The following is a 21,805-nucleotide window of genomic DNA, read 5'->3' as shown; positions in this document are numbered from 1 at the left end:
GAGAGAAAATGGCTTCTACCTTAGAGAGGCTCGACTCTAAGGGAATCCATGACGCCAGGTGGCCAAAAAAGACAGATGCCCCCCCATACTCCCTCTCAGGAAAGGCCAGGAAGATTAAAGGAGACAACGGCTCTGTGGATGACAAAGAGCAACACTTTTTTATTCCTCTAGTGACTCCCCAAGTCCCTTAAGCTCGTGTCCCTCCCACCCTCCCCCATGCACCCTCCAGAGGAGGGGACAAAGGCGGCAGTGAAGGAGGAGGAAGAGAAACACCTTTATTGGAAGAGTAGTGTGGACATCAGAAGGGATAAGAGTGAGAGAGCAGGGGCTGTGGGGGTCCAAAGAGCTGGTGCCTTTCTCAGCGCCCCCTCCAGGGGGCTGTGCAGAGATGAGCTGACACATCCTGGGCCAAGTCACCAACGAAGCCCTGTGATCCCTTGGGAGAGGACCTCCTCCTGGGTGGAGAGGGAGGCAGGAGGCCTGGGGTTCCCACGGAGCGGGTAACCAAGAAGCCACCTGGTTTCATCGATCCATGCTATCATCCGTTGGGCTGGAGAAACATGTCTGTAGCAGCTTTTCACAGAACTCCAGCTCTTCCTAGATTGGGGGAAGGCAGAGTGGGAGCCCTGAGTGCAGAGGCCAGACCCTACCTCCAGTACTCTTGGCACCCAGAGGTGGCTCCTCTTCCCTCCTGGTGCCCAGCCTTCTCCAACCACTGCTCAGATCCATGATTCACTGTTTCTCTTCCCACTGGTGTCTGAACTACTGAACTAGAACCTGCCCATGTCACCCCATTGGTCTGTCCTCACATTAGCCCCCCTGGGCTCTTTTTAACTCCTAGATAGAGACCCCTGTCACTCCCTGCTCAAAACCCCTTTCATGGGTACAAACCCTGGAAGCCAAGAAAGAAAGCAGGTATTGCCCAATTTAAAAAGAAGAAAGAAAGAAAGAGATACTGATAGGTTGAAACACAAATATAAATGATAACTTCATAGCAAAAAAAAAAAAGGAAACACAAATGAAAGAAAAACAAGTTGAGGGTAAAATATTCGTGATACATATCATATGTACTTAACACTAATAGAGCTTTTAAAAAAATCAATTGCACACCCAGTAGATAAACGTACAAAGGATATGAAGTAGCCTTCAAGGGTGGGGGCCCCCATAACTTGGCCCAGGGTCTGGCACACCAGAGGCTTAAGGGATGTCTGGGGGATGAAGGCAGGACCCACATGCTCCCCACCTGAAACCACAGAATGACCTACATTCTCCCCAGCCGAAACCCCAGGCCAGAATGGTCCCAAGCTATCCCTGCCCCACAGCTTACAGACACTTATCTTCATGGTTCCTGTGATAAGGTCTCGATGAACAGCTGGGGTTGGGCATCTTGCCTCTCCTGGTCATCCCTACATCCAGTACCCCTCTGAAAACACTTGACTATGTCCACAGAGAACTGGACTCAATAAAATGGACATCCCAGGAGGGTGGGCACATTTGCTGCAGCATCAACATCTGGGCAGTAGGTACTTCAATGAATGAATCAATTACTTAACAACTGGTTAACTGAGCTATTTGAATATTCAATTACTTATGATTTATCACATATTTGTTACTTATCTATTTAGTTATCTAATGAGTTACCACTGGTCTCATGTTATCTATTTAATTAAATATCTAATGACTTGTTATATATCACTTGATATTTATTATCTAAATAATTGGTTGTTATTTACCTTTTGTTATTTCTTGTCAATTTAATGAAATATTTAATCATTAAGATAGTTGAGTGATATGATGTAAACAATTATATTAGGTAATTTGGCTAATCATTCAATGACCCCGTTGCTTTGCTGTCCCCACCCTCCCACCCCACCCCCATCACACTGACAGAGCACTGGGCAAATGGGAGGCATGAAATGTTTGCTGAATGGACCACAAGTAAATGCATAAAGGCCTGAACCAACAGACCCTAGGGCCCCCAATGGCAAGGACAGGCTGGCTCTTCCCACCTCCCACCACACCTGGGCCTCCTTGCCCCCCACCCGCTCCCCCAACCACTGCACCTGGTACTCCTCGTGCTGCTGCAGCAGCTGGCAGCGGTGGCGGAGGAGCTCCTCCAGGCCCAGCTCAGGCTCCCGGCACTCACGCACGCCCTGTGGGAAGTCTGTCACCAGGCTGCGGGGAAATGAGAGCAACCCCTTAGAACGTCCCTCTGTAGGCCTCATTGCCAACACGCCCACTGAACACTGCTGCCCCACATTGGCCCAAGGATGATGATGAGGGTGCTTATTGGCATGGTGCCTGCCAGAGAGTCGACTCTCAGAACCTGCTCGCTTGGTAGCTCCATTCTGTCACTTGTTTAGACAATAATCCACTTGTACTGTGGGGGTTGAGGGGCATGTAAGAAAGACTCTCCCCCTCCCCCCAAGCCACTGTGTCAGCCCGCTGCAGGTGAGGAAACTGAGGCTCTGTGATTCCTACTCCTCTCTGGCCCTACGTCCTCGTGCCCACAGGGAAAGTCCTAACTCCTGGGTCCCTGGGGAGGAGGAGACTGGTGAGCTGATTCCTGAGCCACTCCCACCATGGAGAACCCACCCCAGGCCCCATCCTCTCAGGGCCCTAGCGCACCTGCACAGGGCTCCAAGCACATGCTCGTGGAAAGGGCTGTGTTCTGTCCGCACAAGGGCCACCAGCTGCTGGACCATCCCCATGGAGCACAGGGTCCCTGGGGGAAGGGCTGGGGGGGTCAGAGCAGCAGCCCCACTGGTCTCCTACACCTACACCCTCCCTGGGATGTCTGCTCCCCCCGCTTCCCCATGCCTGCACCCTCCCCAGGGCATTTGCTCCCCCCAGTCCTGCCCTCCCTCGGTGGCTGCCCCACCTTTGTGTTCAGGGTGGCCCACAAGCAGGTTCTGCAACAGGAATGCCGACTTGACCTTGAGCTTCTGCACCTGCTGCTGCATGGCCCGCATCAACACGGAGAAGCCGTCCAGGCGGAGGAACTGCAGCAGCCCAGCCTCCTGCTCCCGGACAAGGCCTGGGATGGGGCAGGGCCTTGAGCTCACTGTCACCACCATGACCACCACCACCATCATCACTATCACCATCGTTATCACCACCAACATCATCACCATCACCGCCATCATCATCAATTTCCATGGACTTGCGCTATACAAGCAGGTCCTCAAACTCCTGGGCTCAAGTAATCCTCCTGCCTCAGTCTCCCGAGTAGCTGGGACTAACAGGCATGCGCCACGACGCTCTGCTAATTTTTCTATTTTTACTAGAAACGGGGTCTCACTCTTGCTCAGGCTTGTCTTGAACTCCTGGCCTCAATCGATCCTCCTGCCTCAGCCTTCCAGAGTGCCAGGATTACAGGCATGAGTCACCCTGCTCAGCCTGCATTATCTTTTTTTTTTTAAGTATGTTTTTGAGATATAATGCACAATCCATAGTGTTCACCCTTTTAAATGTACAATTTAGTGATTCACAATGTTGTGTAACCATCACCATTAACAACTCCAGAACATTTTCATGACCCCTAAAAGAAACTCCATACCCATTAGCAGTTACTCCCAACTTCCACTCCCCTACAACCCCTGCAACCACAGATCTACTTTCTGTCTATTTGGACTTGCCAACCTGGACATTTCATATAAACAGATTCACAAATATGTGATCTTTTGTGTCGGGCTTCCCTCACTTAGCATGTTTACAATGTCCATTCACATTATAAATTTTTTTATAATTATTTCTTTTATTTTTCTTTTTCTGACATAAAAAGAGCTTAGACATTCACATTGTAAATTGTATCAGTACTTTATTCCTTTTCATGGCTGGATAATATTCCGTCATATGGATACAACACATTTTTTTAATCCATTCCTCTGTTGATGGGAGCATTATCTCTTTTTAATCCTCACAACGATCCTAGGGTGGGTGTTCTCAGAATCCCATTTTATAGATGAGGAAACTGAGGCCCAGAGAGCCAGGCTACAGAGCATGTGTGACCTTTATCCTGAGGACAATGAGAACTCCGAAAGGTCTTGGAGCTGGCCAAGAGCCAGCCTGTGGGTGGCACCTCCAGTGAGGCACCAGCTCTTGGATAAGCTTTAGGCCTGTGCTGTCCAGGATGGACAGAAGCTACTAGGAGCTTGTGGCTACTAGTACCTGACATATGGCCAGTGTGACTGAAGAACTAAGTTGTTCATTTCATTTAAGTTCAATACATTTAAGCTCAAAGTAGAAAACTGAAGCAGTGTAAAGTATTTTCCATTATTTTTTTTTTTTTTTTTTGAGACAGAGTCTCACTCTGTTGCCCAGGCTAGAGTGAGTGCCATGGCGTTAGCCTAGCTCACAGCAACCTCAAACTCCTGGGCTCAAGCAATCCTCCTGCCTCAGCCTCCCGAGTAGCTGGGACTACAGGCATGTGCCACCATGCCCGGCTAATTTTTTCTATATATATTTTTAGCTGTCCATATAATTTCTTTCTATTTTTAGTAGAGATGGGGTCTCGCTCTTGCTCAGGCTGGTCTCGAACTCCTGAGCTCAAACGATCCGCCCACCTCGGCCTCCCAGAGTGCTAGGATTACAGGCGTGAGCCACCGCGCCCGGCCATATTTTCCATTAAACACAAGTTTGTTGCCTTGGTACAACTATACTCCATGCCCACTGCTGAAAATTCATCGTCTGAATTGAGATGTGCTTTATTTGTAAAATGCACAGTAGGTTTTGAAGACATAGGACAAAAAGATATAAAGTACATCATTAATATTCCATACTAATTACATGTTGAAATTATAATAATAGTTTGGATATACTGGGTTAAATAAAATCTTATGAAATTAAAAAAAAAAAAAAAAAAAACAGGCCTGTGAAGAGGGGAAGACATGAAGACCCCCCCACACACTATCAGCAAGCACGGCCTATTTGCTCTACCTTCAAAACACACCAGGGCGCGGTGGCTCATGCCTGTAATCCTAGCACTCTGGGAGGCTGAAGCGGGCGGATTGTTTGAGCTCAGGAGTTCGAGACCAGCCTGAGCAAGAGCGAGACCCCATCTCTACTAAAAATAGAAAGAAATTATAAGGACAGCTAAAAATATATATAGAAAAATTAGCCGGGCATGGTGGCGCATGCCTGTAGTCCCAGCTACTCGGGAGGCTGAGGCAGGAGGATCGCTTAAGCCCAGGAGTCTGAGGTTGCTGTGAGCTGGGCTGATGCCACAGCACTCTAGCCCGGGCAACAGAGCGAGACTCTGTTTCAAAAAAAGAAAAAAAACCCCACCAGGAGCGGCCACTCCCCTTTACTCCAGTGGTTCCTCCTCCCAGGCATGGCTGACAGAGGGGGGCCAGGTCATTCTGTGCTGGGGGCTGTCTTGTGCACTGCAGGATGTTAAGCAGTATCCCTGGCCTCTACCTACTAGATGCCAGTAGCTCCTCCCTCCCAGTTGTGACAACCAAAAATGTCTCTAAACATTGACCAAGTGTCCCCTGGAGGACACAACTGCCCACATTTGGGAGCCACTGCTTTACTTCCCACCTCAACCTGTATCTCTTGCCTACGTTATTACCAAAACCTCCTAACTCACCTCCCACCTCCCGTGCACCCCTGCTGTGCTCACCCCCTTCTCTGTGCAGGAGTCCCAGTATGGCTGCTGTGGCTTTTGGTGTGAAAACCAAAGTCATCATGGCGGCGGCCCACACATCTCCCTTAAAAAAGTTATGCTTATGCAGCGCTAAAAAGAAATGAGCTACCAAGCCAAAAAGAGACACGGAGAAAGCTTAAATGCATATTATGAAGTCAAAGAAGCCAATCTAAAAAGGCTACATTCTACATGGTTCCAACTATGTGACATTCTGGAAAAGGCACAACTATGGAGACAGTAAAAAGATCAGGGAGGGATGAACGGGTGCAGCACAGAAGATCTACAGGGCAGTGAAACTCTGCCTGATACTGCAGTGGTGGACAGATGTCATCACACGGATGTACATCACAGGATGTACCACACCAAGAGAGAAGTAAACTACGGACTGTGGGTGATAAAGATGTGTCCGTGTAGGTTCATCCATTGTAACAAATGTGCCACTCTGGTGGAAACGTCGACTATGGGGGAATCTGTGCGCTTGGCGGAGGAGCTGTATGGGAACTTTCCATACCTTCCACTCAATTCTGCTGTGAACCTAAAACTGCTTTCAAGAACAAGGTCTTGGGCCGGGCGCGGTGGCTCACGCCTATAATCCTAGCACTCTGGGAGGCCGAGGTGGGCGGATCGTTTGAGCTCAGGAGTTCGAGACCAGCCTGAGCAAGAGCGAGACCCCATCTCTACTAAAAATAGAAAGAAATTATATGGACAGCTAAATATATATATAGAAAAAATTAGCCGGGCATGGTGGTGCATGCCTGTAGTCCCAACTACTCGGGAGGCTGAGACAGCAGGATCCCTTGAGCTCAGGAGTTTGAGGTTGCTGTGAGCTAGGCTGACGCCACGGCACTCACTCTAGCCTGGGCAACAAAGTGAGACTCTGTCTCAAAAAAAAAAAAAAAAAAAAAAAAAAAAGAACAAGGTCTTGATCTTGCCTCTGGCCCTCTCCCAGACCCACCACTCTCTCTCTCTCTCACACACACATACACACACACACACACACACACACACACACAGCCATCGGACCCTCCCTATCTATCTTTGTGAAAGCCTTTCCCTGTGCAAACAAAGAGCCACCTCTAAATGGCCTCCAGAGATGGGTAGGGAGCACAGCTACATCACCGCCTCAGGCAACAGGAGCCGATGCGATGTGCCCTGCGAAGGCTCCTAGCCCAGAACTTACCAAATGGTAGCTGGACAGCCACATGATGGCACTGAATGGTACACTTTAAAATGGTCATGTGCATTTTACCTCCAAAAGAATGAGAAGGCACTGGAGCTCCCATAGCTCTTGCCTGCATCTTGGACAGCTTTGCTGTGGGGAAGCCAGCCACCCTGCTGCAAGGACACTCAGGCAGCCCGAGGCTTCTTGCCAACAGCCAGCAAAAACTTGCTAGCCACAGGAGGTGCCACCCTGGAAGTACCCCTACCTTAGAGGGGGTTTGTGAGGGTCAAATGAGGTGCTACCTGCACAGGCTTAGTGAGGTCAAACCATCAGGGACTGGAGCCCCTGCTGACAGCTGACCAACCTCATAAAAGACACAAGGCCAGAAATATTCAGGTGGGCCACTCCCTCATTCCTGACCCACAAAGGACAGAGGCAGGTCAAGGCGCAGAACAGTCAGGATGGTCTGCTACCGGTTATGTACAAAGGTACGAAGGAAAAAGTGGAAGGTACACACCGCACATATGCACACACCATGCATCTCACATACATACATCACACACACACCGTCACCCCCCCACACCCACACAACCCCCCTACACACATATACACACCACACACACCCTCACCCCACATATATGTACACACACCGCACATCCTACATGTACATACCATGCACCCTACATACATACACAGCACACCCCATACACACCACTCACACACACCCACAACTCACATACACAAACACAACACACACACACACACACACACACCATAAACATACCCCCCAACATGGACACAATATGCTTATAGATTTATTAAAATCTCTGGTAGTAGAAACTGGTGTGAGAGTGGTTTTCTCTGGGAAGGGGATCGAGTAGGTCGGGGACAGGGGCTTTTCACTGTGTGCTCTTTACACCTGTTGAATTGTCAGTGATGTGACTATCCACAGATTTTTAAAAAATATTTACTGACTTCTTTTTTAATATGAGTTATTAAAAGAAACTGTAATGCCAGGCACAGTGGCTCACACCTGTAATCCTAGCACTCTGGGAGGCTGAGGTGGGCAGATCATTTGAGCTCAGGAGTTCAAGACCAGCCTGAGCAAGAGCAAGACCCCGTCTCTGCTAAAAAAGAAATACAAAGAAATTAGCTGGACAACCAAAAAGATATATAGAAAAAATTAGCCAGGCACGGTAGTGCACGCCTGTAGTCCCAGCTACTCAGGAGGCTGAGGCAGGAGGATTGCTTGAGCCCAGGAGTTTGAGGTTGCTGTGAGCTAGGCTGACGCCACAGCATTGCAGCCCGGGCAACAGAGTGAGACTCTGTCTCAAAAAAAAAAAAAAAAAAAAACAACAACTGTGTCCCCCCAACTATCTCGCTGTGGCTCTTGGGCCCTCAGACACCAAGTCCTCCTCTCTGCTCTTCGTGGCTGAGCCACCCCTTGTCTGTCTGTCCATCTGTTTCTCCCTAGTTTTGGCTGTAACTTTCCAAATGCCACCTCCTCCAAGCGTCCTTCCCTCACCTCCCCAGAAAGCTTCCTCCCTCCAGGAATGTGCACCTACCCAAACCCTGCCAATTCTCCCAGCCTCTGCACCCTGGGGGCCACCATCTACCCGTCTGGTGGGGTAAGGATACTGAGAGACCAGGGCCCAGGAGGCACAGGGGCAGGGGAGAGAAAGAGGGTGTTGGGACCCCTCTCCCACCCCCCACTTCAATGCCCACATAGGCTGCTGCAGTTAAGAAACAGCCGATCTCAAACAGAAAAGCACAGCGTTGCCATGTGACCCAGCAACTCCACTCCTAGGTATGTACCCAAGAGAAACGGAAACAATGTCCACACGAAGACCCGCGCACTCTTGTGTTCACAGCAGCACAGGAGCCCAGAGACAGAAGCAACCCAGATGTACAACACCAGACGGCTGGATGAACACAGTGTAGCACATCCATACAGTGAGACATTACTCAGACATGAAAAGGAACGAAGCACCGATACAGGCTGCAACGTGGATGAACCCTATGCTGGGTAAAAGCCAGACACAAAAGGCCACACAGCATGTGATTCCATTTGCATGAAACGTCCTGGACAGGTGAATCCTTCCAGACAATGGATGCAAGCTTGCAGGGGTGAGGGGGCGGGGAGGGAGCGGGGCGGCTGCTGATGGGTATGCGGTTTCTGTTTTGGGGGAGGATGAAAATGTTCTGAAATTAGATAGTGGTGATGGCTGTGCAACCTTGTGAGTATACAAGAAGTACCAAATTTATACTTTAAAAAGATGAATTGTATGGCCTGTGAATTATATCTCCATAAAATTGTTTTAAAAAAACAAACACACACAATTAAATAGGAGTCCTAGCGTAGCACAGGCACAGACCAGCATCCAACACACAGGAAGAAACCGTCTGGGCTTGGATCCAGCTGTGTGTCCTCGCGGGGCCTCTCCAGCCTGACCCCTCCTCTGTGTGGACGGACTCGGTCGTCACTAGCTCAGAGGCGTGCGTGAGGATAGAGCAAGTTAACACCCGGCACACAGTGCGCCGCACGGGCCGGTCCCTGACCTGGCACCTGTCTCCCAGGAGGCAGCATGGTGGAAGCACAGGCCCACTCTGCCCCGTGGAGCTGCACAACCCTGTCCATGCCTCAGTTTCCTCCTCTGTCAAGTGAGGACGAAAAGGGTCCCTACTTCACAGGGCTGTTAGGATACAAAGGACTCACGTACAGCAGTGGATCTCAAGCGAGGGGCTCTCTGCGATGCCTAGGGACATGTTTGGCCATCATAGCTGGGGGTGCTGATGTATCTCTAGCAGATGAAGACAATGTCCTACAGGACAACTCCCAAGACAAGAATAAACCGGCCCCAAATGCCCAGAGTGCCAGGCTGCAAACCTGTGCCCTGTGCTAAGCACTCACTCTGGGCCAGGACGGCGTCACCTACCTAAGGCTCCTGTGTCGGTCCATGTGCTCTCTGGCTAGCAGGGGTTTTGGGTGAGCTTACCACTCCGTTCCCAGCACCCAGCACAAAGTCACACAAGTACAGGAATAAATGAATAAAGGAAGTGCCTTTCCCTCCGCCCCCAGCAGATCCCTGCAGGACCCACCTCTGTAGGTGGCTCTGGCTGGCCCCTCTCCCAAGAGCCCAGCCCCCCACCCCACCACTGCCACCCCTCACCCCCTCAACACTCACAGGAGATAGCGAAGAGGGCCTTGACGCGCACCGTGTCACAGGCATCGCGGTCGAGCAGCCGCAGCAACTTCCGCAGGGCGCCGAGGCCTAGCACCTGCTCCTGGATGGCCGCCACGTTCTGACTGCACGTGCCAATGAGCTGCGCCGCCCGCCACCTCAGCCCTGCAGCCCCTGCCTCCAGGTATCGGCCCACCAGCAGGTGCATGCCAGACAGCTGGCAGAAGTCTGTGCAGCAGAGAGGGGAGGAGAGAGGCCGGGACTGAATGTGTCTCCCTCTCCAAAAAATTTCACAGGGTGATATCCTAAGCCCCAGTATCTCAGGATGTGACTGTACTTGGAGAAGAGGCATTTATTTATTTATTTATTCATCACTCATGTATTTGAGACAGGGTCTCACTCTGATGGGGTATGTATGTATATATGTATTTATATTCATTTATTTGAGACAGGGTCTTGCTCTGTTATCCAAGCTAGAGTGCAGTGACATCATCATAGCTCACTGCAACCTCAAACTCCTGGGCTCAAGGGATCCTCCTGCCTCAGCCTCCCGAATAGCTGGGGCTATAGGTGTGTGCGACCACACAGCTAATCTTTTTCTGTTTTCTGTAGAGATGGGGTCTCACTACATTGCCCAGGCTGATCTTGAACTCCTGGCCTCAAGCAATCCTCCCACTTCAGCCTCCAAAGTCTGGAGATGGAGTCTTTAGAGAGGTGACTAAGTTAAAATGAAGTTGCTAGGGTGGGCTCTAATCCAGTCTGACTGGTGTCCTCATAAGAAGAGGAGATTAAGACACAGAAGCACACAGAAGAACCACCGTGTGAGGACACAGGGAGAAGGCAGCCATCTGCAGCCCAAGGAGAGAGGGCTCAGAAGACCCAACCCCCCCAACACCCTGTTCCTAGACTTCCAGCCTTCAGATCTGGGAGGAAATAAATTTGTTGTTTAAGCCAGAAAGCCTGTGGTACTCGATATGGCAGCCCTAGCAAACTAATATACCAGGTAGGCTGGGAGGGGCAGGCCGGCTCCCACAGGGACCTGCCTCCAAGCCCTGGCTGTCTCCAATCACCCAACCAGGGGTCCTCTAAGGCTGGCACAACTCAACTCCATCAGCATTTGGGGCATTAGGGTCCCAGGCTCCAGACCATTCAATGCCAGCACTGACCCCTTGCATCTTTGTGACAATCAGAATGCCCCCTGAAGGAGAACCACACACTAGACCAGGGGTCAGCAAGCCGTGGCCCACCGCCTGTCTTTGTAAATAAAGTGGTAGTGGAGAGCATGGTGGTTCCTCAAAAAGTGAAACACAGAGTTCCCGTGATCCAGTAATTCCACTCCTAGGCATAGACCCAAAGGAACTGAAAGCAGGACTTGGATACTTGAACAGCACGTGCACAGCAGCATCATTCACGAATGACCAAATGTCCATCAGTGGATGAAGGGATAAATAAAACCTGGTCTATCCATACAACAGCCACAGACAGAATGAAGCTGACACATGCCACAACATGAATGAAACTTGGAGACATGAAGCTCAGTGAATGAAGCCAGACACAAACAGCCACGTTAGAGGATTCCATTGATATTAAATGTCCAGAACAGGCACATCCACAGAGACAGAAAGCTGATCAGTGCTTGTCAGCCTGGGGGGAGGGGAGAATGGAGAGTAACTGCTTTATGGGTGTAGAGGTCTCCTTTGGGGGTGACGGAAAAGTTCTGGAAATAGAGGTAGTGCTGTACAACACTGTGAATATACTAAATACCATGGAAGTGTAGTACACTTTAAAATGGTTAATTTTATGTTATGTGACTTTTACCTCAACATATAATAATAATAGCTGAGTGCGATGACTCACATCTATAATCCCAGCATTTTGGGAGGCCAAGGCAGGAGGATCACTTAAGGCCAGGAGTTCAAGACCAGCCTGAGCAATGTCTTGAGACCCCATCTCTACAAAATATAAACAATTAGCCAGGTGTCGTGGTGGACACCTATAGTCCCAGCTACTCAGGAGGCTGAGGCAAAAGGATCGCTTGCTTGAGCCCAGAAGTTTGAGGTTGCACTGAGCTTTGACAATGCCACTGCACTAGCCAGGGTGACAGAATGAGACCCAGTCTCAAAAAATCATCACCATCATAATAATAATAAATGGCATAAGCAGTCATGTGGGAGAATGTTCCCCTCAGCCTATCTTCATCAGCATCAAGAATCTTTATTAAGAAAAAAAATACACACACGCGCGCACACACACACACACACACACACACACACACAAAGGGAGGAAGAGAGAGACAGAGAAAGAGACATCAGGGAGGAAATGGTGTCTTTGGCTTTAATTCTCATTTGGTTACTAATAAGGTGTAAAAATCGCTGCTGCTGGGATTGGAGACTCAGCACAGTGCTTAGCACATAGCAGCTGCTCAATAGATATTTCCTGAACAAGCGAAAAAATGAATGAAAGAGCAAAGTCGTTATAAGCCATCCTGTGGATTGGAGGGGAAGTTCCCTGCCGGGATAAGTCTGGGAAACACTGGGTAAAAGCAAGCTGGAGGGGGCTTTGCTGCAGGTCTTCTCAGAGCATCCAATGAGCTCGCATACATCACGGGTCTCCTGGAATACAGGAGGGCGTCCCAGACTCTCACCAGCCCCCATCCAAAATGAGAACACCTGACTCCCACGCACTACACACTACGTTTACTCTGCGCCTGGTGCGCAGTGCCAGGTGGTTCTCTCCTCCCAGCCTCATCAGCCTGCGGACAGAGGAGCTAACCAGGGGTTCAAAGAGCTTCAGGGACATGTGCAAACTCACATGCACAGCCCAAACTATGTACCAAGGAAGTGATGCCCCAAATCCACATCCTTAACGACCACACCATTCCGCACCACCAAATGCAAGTGGGGTCTCGCTTGGCACCCGCCTGCTCAAACCTTCTGTTGGCTCTGCTGTATTTGGAATAAACCCACGGCACCTCCCTCGGTCTGTGAGGCCCTGCACATCCCAGTGTTGTTTCCTACCCCTGTGCCCCTGCCTGGAATGCCTTTCCCAGAGATCAACCCACAACTCACACCCTCACTTCGGGCCTCTGACCAAACATGACCCCTCAGGGAGGCCTTCCCTGCCCACTCTCCCTCAAATCACCTTTTCTCTCATACTCTATGGAGTGGCAATAGACACTCAGAGGACTAGGAGAGAAATGGCTGGTTTCAGAGTGTATCCATGAAGTGGTGGACCGAACCTGCCACTGGGCTGGCTGTGTGGGGTGAAGAAGGGCATCCTCGAGACAGTGGAGGGGGAGAGGCCGGGAGGAGGCTGAGAGGCCAGGAAGGAGGCTGGTGGTGTGGTCCCCTAGAGAAGGGACAGGGCTGAGGTGCAGGGGGATGTGGGGGCAGAGGGGGCAGGACACCCTGGTGTGGTTGGGGTACCTGCAGCATTGTCCATGTTCTCACACAGGTCGGCCAGCAGCTCCAGGGCCCCCTCTCGCTCCTGCTGGTCAGCGGCCAGCTCGGCCTCACCGGTCGCAGGGGGCATGGGCTGGGACAGCACTCGGAGGCAGCTCTTCATCTGTTCCACCTCCTCCCGCTGGCCCCGAAAGGCAGCCGACATGGCCTCCTGCAGCCACTGACGCCTCTAAAGGATAAGGGTGGGGAAAAGAAGCAGACATTGATCAGTACTTAATTAGGGAACAACGGCCATTAATAATGACAGCCAACATCTGAAGGCTGACTGTTCCTCCAATCAACAAATATCTACTGAGCATCTTTTATTTTATACAGATAGAGGGTCTCGCTCTGTCACTCAGGCTGGAGTACAGCAGCCCAGTCGTAGCTCACTACAGCCTGGGTTCAAGTGGTCCTCTCGTCTCAGCCTCCCCAGCAGCTGGGACTACAGGCATGCACCACCAAGCCTGGTTAACTTTTTAATTTTTTTTTTTTTTTTGTAGATACAGGGTCTCGCTTTGTTGCCTAGGCTGGTCCTGAACTCCTGGCCTCAAGTGATCCTCCTGCCTCAGCCTCTCAAAGTGCTGGGGTCACAGGCGTGAGCCACTGTGCCCAGCCTGAGCATCTTTTTACTCAGACTCTTTCTAAATACTACAGACACAGCCCTAAGCCAATACAGGCAAAAGCCCCTGCCGTGCGCTCACCATTCTGGTGGGGGAGCAGATAAAGAAAATAAGCAAAACATGTAGCACATGATATGGTGATATGACAAGCGCCACCAGGTCAAGCGGGTGGTGGGCTGGGGATGGGGAGTCCCGAGGTGGGGCTGCAGAATTAAATGGAATGGTCAGTGAGGGTCTCAGGGAGGTGATGTTCAAGAGTAAAGCAGTAGGTAAGGGAGCAGGCCAGGCAGACACCTGGGAGAGACTATTCCAGGCAGAGGAAACAGCCAGGAGGCCAATGTGGCAGAAGCAGAGTGAACGAGGGGGAAAGGACAGGTGAAGGGAGATCACTGGGGGTCTTGTGGACTGTTGTAATGACCTGGGAGGACCCTCCGAATGAAGTAGGGGGAGGTGCCAGAGGCTCCCACCAGAGGATTGGTAACATTTCCGTTACTGTTGAGAACAGACTGAGGGGACCCAAGGGCCAGTGCAGGGAGACTCTCAAGAGGGTGGGTCTTGTTGAGCAGGCAGGAAAGAGGGAGTGGGGAGGAATGGTCAGGTCCTGGACTTTGTGTGAAAGAGCCAATATGACGTTCTGAGATAACAAGGTGTGAGGCAGCCAGGAATCAAGGATGACTCCAAGGCTTTTGTCCTGAGCAACCAGGAAGACATGGGGAAAATGGTGGGAAAAGCAGGTTTGGAACAGGAGGAGTAGTGATTAGAGATCATTCCTGAGCATGTTAAGTTTAAGGGATCTATTATAGGTCCAAGGTAAATAATAAATAGCCTACCTAAAGATCAGGCCAGAGGTCTAGCCTGGACCAGGATTTCTCAAGCTTAGCCCTATTGACACTTTGAGCTGGATAGTTCTTTGTTGTAGGAGCATCCTGTACACTGTAGGATGTGGAGCAGCATCCCTGGCCTTCGCCCACTGGATGCCAGTATCACCGTCCCCCTGAGTTGTGACAGCTAAGAATGTCTCCACACATTGCCAATTGTTCCCTGGGGAATAAAATTGTTCCCACGAAGAACCTCTGGCCTAGAGATCTAAATTTGAGACTTGTCAGGGTAAAGCCCCAACACATGAGATCACAAAGGAAGTGAGCAAACGTAGGTAAGAGGACAGGCAAGGTGGCTCACGCCTATAATCCTAGCACTTTGAAAGGCCGAGGTGGGACAATGGCTTGAGGCCAGGAGTTTGAGACCAGCCTGAGCAAGAGCAAGACCCCATCTCTACAAAAAACATAAAAATTAGCCAGGCATGGTAGCATGTGCCTGTAGTCTCAGCTACTCAGGAGGCTGAGGCAGAAGGATTGCTTGAGCACAGGAGTTTGAGGTTGCAGTGAGCTATGATGATGCCACTGCACTCTAGGCCAGGTGACAGAGCAAGACCCTGTCTCAAAAAAGAAAAAAAGGAAAGTAGATAAGAGAAGAGACCCAAGGACTGAGTCCCAGTGCACTCCATTATTAAGAGGCTGGGGAATGAGGAAGAATAAACAGAAGACAGAGGAGGACCAGAGAGTAAGGATGAAACCAGGAGACTATGTTGTCCCAGAAGCCAAATGAAGAGATTCAAGGAGAAGGGAGTAATCAAATGCTGCTCTTAGCTCAAATGAGATGAGAGCTGAGAACTGACCACTGGAATTTGGTTCTTTTCAGCCCGGCCAGGTAAAGTACTCATAAGAGGGCTCCTTAGTTGTAGACTGAAGATCAGATCTCAAGAGTGTCTGAGGGGACAGTCCTAAATAAATTTGGACAAGCTATTTAATGTTTTTCTACCCATTTCCTGTCATGAAGGTTCAATGACATCATGCATGTAAATGGATTAGCACAATGTTTTGTATACAGTAATTGCCAAATAAAACAATATAAATATTGCTATGCATCTTCAAAACAACTCTATAAGGTAAGCATCATTATTATCCCCACTTTACAGATGAGAAAATTGAGGTACAGAAAGGTTGTGACTTGCCCAAGCTCACACAGCAATCGGCAAAGCCTCAAGTCAAACTCAAGCAGTCTGTCCACACAGCCTGCGCTTCTTTCATGAGAACAAGCTGCAGCCTTCCCAAGAGCTGCCTAAATGCCAGGCACTGTGTGCAGCCCTACTAAAACTGAAACCTCAGAACTACCCTGTGAAGTACTGTTATAATTGTTATTATCATCAATTTGCAAATGAAGAACCTAAGGCTCAGAAAGATTAAGTAATACACCCAAGGTCACACAGGTGGACAATGCTGAATCCAGGTCTGTGGCTCTGGAGATCTGTCCCCTCAGACACTCTTGAGATCTGACCTTCAGTCTACAATGACCCCATCTAGCACAAATATAGCCTATTATGTCTCCACACCTGTTCTGCTGCCTCCCACCCAAGATGACCTCAACTTACAACTCCCCAAGCCACACTTCCCAAGACACTTCTGTCCCCAGGCGCCTCATCTTCTTGGGTCCCCATCATTTACCTCCTCGCTCATGGGTTCTGGAGGGGGGTCTGGCTCCTCAGAGCCCGCCGTGATGGCCATCTGCAGCAGGCCTTGGAGGTTACGTGGGGGCCGGGGATTGCCGGAGCCCCCCGCTGAGGAGCCGCCGCCACCCCCTGATGAGCAACCCTGGGAGGCCGGGGGCAGCGCCAGCGGGAGGCGGCTGCCGCTGGAGCCTTCGTCCGCCATAGGCCGTTTGTGAAGAAGGGAAGAATGTGTTAGAGGGAGAAGGTGGTCACCGCTGAGGCAGCTCTGACGTCCTGACCGGTCAACTCCTGAAGCTCTGCTGAGAAGGTGGCATTTTAGGGGAGCTCGGCGCCCCCGCATGGCCCCAAACCACTCTGCCCGCACACCCCTTAACCACAGCCCCCTTTCCTTCCTTCATACCAACAGGACCCTTCCCCAAACGCTTAAGACCCTCCTTCCTCCCTAGCAACAGGCCCCACCCACACTCCCTGGCAACAAACCCCCCTCCTCCATCTCCACTTCGTTTCCATCTCTTAGCAACCCCACCGCCCCGCCTCTACAGCAACAAGCCCTCCTTTTGGTCTCCTTAGCAACAAGTCTTCTCCTTCCTCTCAGAAGACGGACGCCGGAGCGGGGCGGATCTCACCTACCCGGGTCCTCGAGCCTCCGCCGCTCCTAAATACAAAGTCGCCCGCACCTGACTCTACTGGGCGCAGCCATCTTGACCGGAAATACGCAGGTCTTACGCGGAAGTTCCCGGCACACCCACCCAACTTCGGGTTCTGGAAGTGGCTAAGGCTGCTTGCCAGGCTCTTATGCCCTTCCCACCTGGCTGGACACTGCACTCGGCCCCGCCCCTCCCAGACAGGCCCCGCCCCTCAGGCGCAGGCCACACGTCTAAGCCCCGCCCCCTGGCCCAGTTCTCCCACTTTAGAGTCTTCGCCTCAGGTTTTTTGCAAGTTCCATCTCTGTCCTGACGTAGAGGCCCCGCCCCCAGGTCTGGTTCCACCTCTAACTCCGCCCACACCCATGTTTCCCGCCCTTGTTCTAGGCCTTTCAGCTTCTCCCAAGTAAGCCCCGCCTCTTCATAAGCCCCGCCCACCTCGTTGCGGGCGGGTTGCGGAGGTACCCAACCCTTAGGCAGGTTTGAGCCTTGCCTCCCAACTCTGATTTTCCCCTCTTCCAGGGCCACCATCGCATCTTCTACCGGAGCCCTGACGTCTCCCTTCCACTATCTGACTTATGCAGCCTTAGGTCCACCACCACCCCAGCCTCAGTTTCCCCATTCGTCAAGTGGGTCTCCCGTGTGGACCATTCTAATCACCCAGCCTCTCCCTCATGGACTCTTCCCTATGTCCTGCCAGGTGGAGAGGAGGGAATTCTCCAGGCCTGAAGCCAGGAAGCAAAATGCCCCAGAGCTAGTGTCAAGATTCAGAGCGCCAAAGGAGCGAGGTTGTTGGGGAGGCCTCGATGCACGGATGCACCGAATTTGGGACATAGGTCTGGGAATGTCCTGGGGCGGGCCTGGGCTGTGGAGGTGTATGCCTTGAGCTGGGCTTAAAGAAATCTTTGTCTTGGTCCTGGTTAGAAGGCTTTTTCCCTCCCAGAAAAGGTTGGGCTCAACTTCAGGTGGGCCTACAGTCACAAATGTATCGAGCACCTGCTGGGCCTTGATTGTGCCAGGGTATGTTTTGGGCAGAGATGGGAAGACCAAACAGATAAAGTTGTGAGTGTGAGTGCAAGTGGGTGCACACGCATGTGTGTGTGTGTGTGTTGTTTGTAGAATTGTGATATCAGGTGGTTCTGTGTACGTGGATGCCCTATTATCTTAGTTTTCTATTGCTGCTGTTAGCAAATTACCAAATGCTTGGTGGCTTAAAACAGCACACATTTATTTATTTATTTATTTGAGACAGAGTCTCACTCTGTTGCCTGGGCTAGAGTGCCATGGCGTCAGTCTAGCTCACAGCAACATCAAACTCCTGGGCTCAAGCAATCCTCCTGCCTCAGCCTCCCATGTAGCTGGGACTACAGGCATGTGCCACCATGCCCAGATAATTTGTTCTGTATACATTTTTTTTTAGTTGTCCATATAATTTCTTTCTATTTTTAGTAGAGACGGGGTCTCACTCTTGCTCAGGCTGGTCTTGAACTCCTGAGCTCAAACAATCCACCCGCCTCAGCCTCCCACAGCGCTAGGATTACAGGCGTGAGCCACCGAGCCTGGCCAGCACACATTTATCATCTTAGAGTTCTGGAGGGAGAAGTACAAAGTGAGTTTTACCCGGCTAAAGTCAATCTGTCAGCATGACTACGTTCCTTCTGGAGGCTCTAGGAGAGAATATGTTTTCTTGCTTTTTCCAGCTTCTAGAGGCCACCCTCATTCCTTGGCTTGTGGCTGCATGGCTCTGACCTCTGCTTCCATCATCTCATCTCCTTCTTTGAGCATGCCCCTCCTGCGTCCTTCTTACAAGGACCCTTGTGATTACACTGAGCTCATCCAGATAACCAGGATTATCTCCCCATCTCAAGATCCTGAACTGAATCATATCTGCAAAATCCCTTTTGCCATGTAAGGTAACATTCACAGGTTCTGTGAATTGAGATGTGGACATCTATGCACAAATCATTCTATAATACATATGCACATATATATTATTATATATAATGCCACATATATAACATATGTATACATGTAACATGTAATTGTCTATAATATGTCATATATGTGAATATCTTAATAATATGCTAGCAGCCTAGATGTAAGTTCTCACATACTCTATAAAAGCCGTAGGCTTTACAATGACCTATAGGGACATGATCATATATTACAATTTTTCATCTGTAGCAAGACAATGAGAGCAAAAAGGGGCTCATTAATAGTTATAGAGCTCACATCTGTAATCCTAGCACTCTGGGAGGCCGAGGCAGGCAGATCATTTGAGCTCAGGAGTTCGAGACCAGCCTGAGCAAGAGCGAGACCCCGTCTCTACTAAAAATAGAAAGAAATTAGCTGGACAACTAAAAATATGTAGAAAAAATTAGTCGGGCATGGTGGCGCATGCCTGTATTCCCAGATACTCGGGAGGCTGAGGCAGAAGGATCACTTGAGCCCAGGAGTTTGAGCTTGCTGTGAGCGAGGCTGATGCCATGGCACTGTAGCCTGGACAACAAAGTGAGACTCTGTCTCAAAAAAAAAAAAAAAAAAAAAGCAATAGTTACAGAGTACCAGGCATAACCCAAGACATGTGGTTATGCTGCTTCTAAGACCTTATATGTCCCACTTCCTCACCTCATTCCCTCCTGCACTCCCTTGCTCACTCTCCAGCCACACTGGCCCCTTCAATGTTCCTGCAACACACCAGACACACTGCTGCCACAGGACCTTTGCTCTTGCTGTTTCCTCTACCTGGAATGCTCCTTGCCCTTTATCCTCATGGCTCAAACCCTCATTCCTGGACATCTTATCTAAAATTACACCCCCCTCAACAAACACTTCCTAACCCTCTTTACTGCTTTAGTCACTTCCTTAGCTGGGACGATGACTATCTAACATACCATGTATTTTGCTTGTTGGTCTTGTTGATTATCTGCCTCCTCCACTAGCATGGAAGCCCCACAGGGCAGGGATTTTTGCTGATTTACTTCACTGCCATATCTTACCAACTGGAACAGTGCCTGGCTCAGATTTGGCACTCAGTAAAGACTTGTGGACTGAAGATTGTTGAATAGGGGACTTGGGAATCTCACAGGAGCCAAAAGGCTCCTGGATACACTTTACAGGGCACTTCGGAATTAAGTGGGTGCCTAACACCTTCAGGTACCTGACATAGAAGCGTCTATGGATTACATGAAAAGCAAATGGGGGCTTGTGGATTACTCATGGGCTGAGCACAGATCTGCAGGTGTGCTACAATGGGAAGGTATGGATTATACTGGGGCCCACATGAAGATCTAGGGGACCCTCTGAAAAACACAGAGAATACACAGGAATCTGAAAAAATAAACAGGGGGTTCTGAAAGTTTCTCTGTAGGAGCAAGAAGTGTCCTAAATCACCCTGGGCTTTGGGTAGATATGGAGCCCTGGCACTGGTGGGGACACAGACCTTGCCCAAGGAGACCTGGGTTGGCAGGCTTGGGGGGGCTGGGAAAACAGAACTGAGTCTTGGGTCAGCAACTCCCCAAATTCTTTCCCTTCTCTGCCTCTGTCTCCCTCATTCTCTATTCCTCTAGTCTGTCCCACCTGTCCTCAGCATCTGTCCCTCCACCTGTATGCACCTCCTCGTCCCCTTGCAGTCCCCACCTGTCCCCCTCTCTCTGTAGGTCTCTTTCTACATCTCTCTCCCATCTCCGTCTCCCCACATCTCTCACTCTCTCTGTCCCTGACTCTGCTTTTACAGCTCTCTCACCATCTCCCTGTCCCTGTTTTCCCTGCTTGCCATTCCTTCCTTCTCTTCTGTCCGTGCCCATCTCTGCTCTGTCTCCGAGTCCCACCCCCTGCTCTCCCCCCACCGCTTGCCGCTTGCCGCATCCCTGTCTCTAGTGGTCTCCATCTCTCTCGCTGTCTCTGTCTCTGCGTCTCTGTATCAATCTGCATCTCTCTTTGTGGACCTCCGTCTCTGCCCCTATCTGTTGGGTCCCCATGTCGCTCTCTCCATCCTTCCCTCCATCCTCTCTTCTTCCGCATCCCTCCGCCCCTCCCTGCGTCTTCCCACCTCCTCTCCATCCCTCCGGCTCCGAGGCCCGCCCCCTGCCCCCCCCTCGCGCTCCCCCTCCCCCTCCGAAAGGGTTAACTTTGGGGAAGGGCCCGGAGTCCCCGGATGGTGATGTCAGCGTGCCGGAGAGAAAGGACGAGGTGGCGGGGGGAGGCGGAGAGGAGGAGGAGGCGGAGGAGAGAGGGCGCGTGGGGGGGCGGGGGGGACCTCGGCCCGCAGCATCCGCCGGCCCGCACCTCAGACCCCCCCGGCGGGGGGAGGCGCAGGAAGGGGGGGGCCGGCCAGGAACGGGCTGGGGAGGGGGGGCCGCGCAGCCCCCCCGGGCCATGCTGACTCCTGGGGCCTGACCCCCCCGGACCAGCCCCCCCTCCCCCAGCTCCGCGGCCCGCCGACTGGGGGGGGCCAGCCCAGCCCCCTGGGGACCCCCGGAGAGGTGGGGGGCAGCCGGGGGGGCCGGGACGGAACGGCCGCCGGCCCCCACCGGAGGGACGGGCCAACCGGCCGCAGGGGGGGCGGCCGGGGGGCCGGTCGCGCCGGGACCAAGGGCACC

General features: G+C 51.2%; 1 protein-coding gene across 4 annotated transcripts; it reads right to left on the bottom strand.

The window, feature by feature from the left end:
• Positions 1–137: 137 nt before the first annotated feature.
• HSPBP1 (HSPA (Hsp70) binding protein 1) lies at positions 138–17,262 on the bottom strand. 4 transcript variants are annotated; one of them, XM_069458203.1, is made up of 8 exons: positions 17,187–17,262; positions 16,556–16,856; positions 13,417–13,621; positions 9,995–10,219; positions 2,882–3,037; positions 2,629–2,725; positions 2,064–2,175; positions 138–597 (listed from the first exon to the last, which is right to left on the bottom strand). In XM_069458203.1, the coding sequence occupies exons 2-8, from the start codon at positions 16,760–16,762 to the stop codon at positions 523–525; spliced, it is 1,077 nt and encodes a 358-aa protein (XP_069314304.1). In that variant the 5' UTR covers positions 16,763–16,856; positions 17,187–17,262; the 3' UTR covers positions 138–522. The 4 variants fall into 4 exon arrangements, with proteins under 4 accessions (XP_069314304.1, XP_069314302.1, XP_069314303.1 ...); XM_069458202.1 differs by having other exon boundaries at positions 262–597; positions 16,556–16,859; positions 17,191–17,246; XM_069458204.1 differs by having other exon boundaries at positions 262–597; positions 17,191–17,246.
• Between the last annotated feature and the right edge of the window lie 4,543 nt (positions 17,263–21,805).

The sequence above is a fragment of the Eulemur rufifrons genome, chromosome 24, assembly GCF_041146395.1.
Source record: "Eulemur rufifrons isolate Redbay chromosome 24, OSU_ERuf_1, whole genome shotgun sequence".
In the NCBI taxonomy this organism is placed as follows: domain Eukaryota; kingdom Metazoa; phylum Chordata; class Mammalia; order Primates; family Lemuridae; genus Eulemur; species Eulemur rufifrons.
This window is presented reverse-complemented; position numbering and strand designations above follow the sequence as displayed.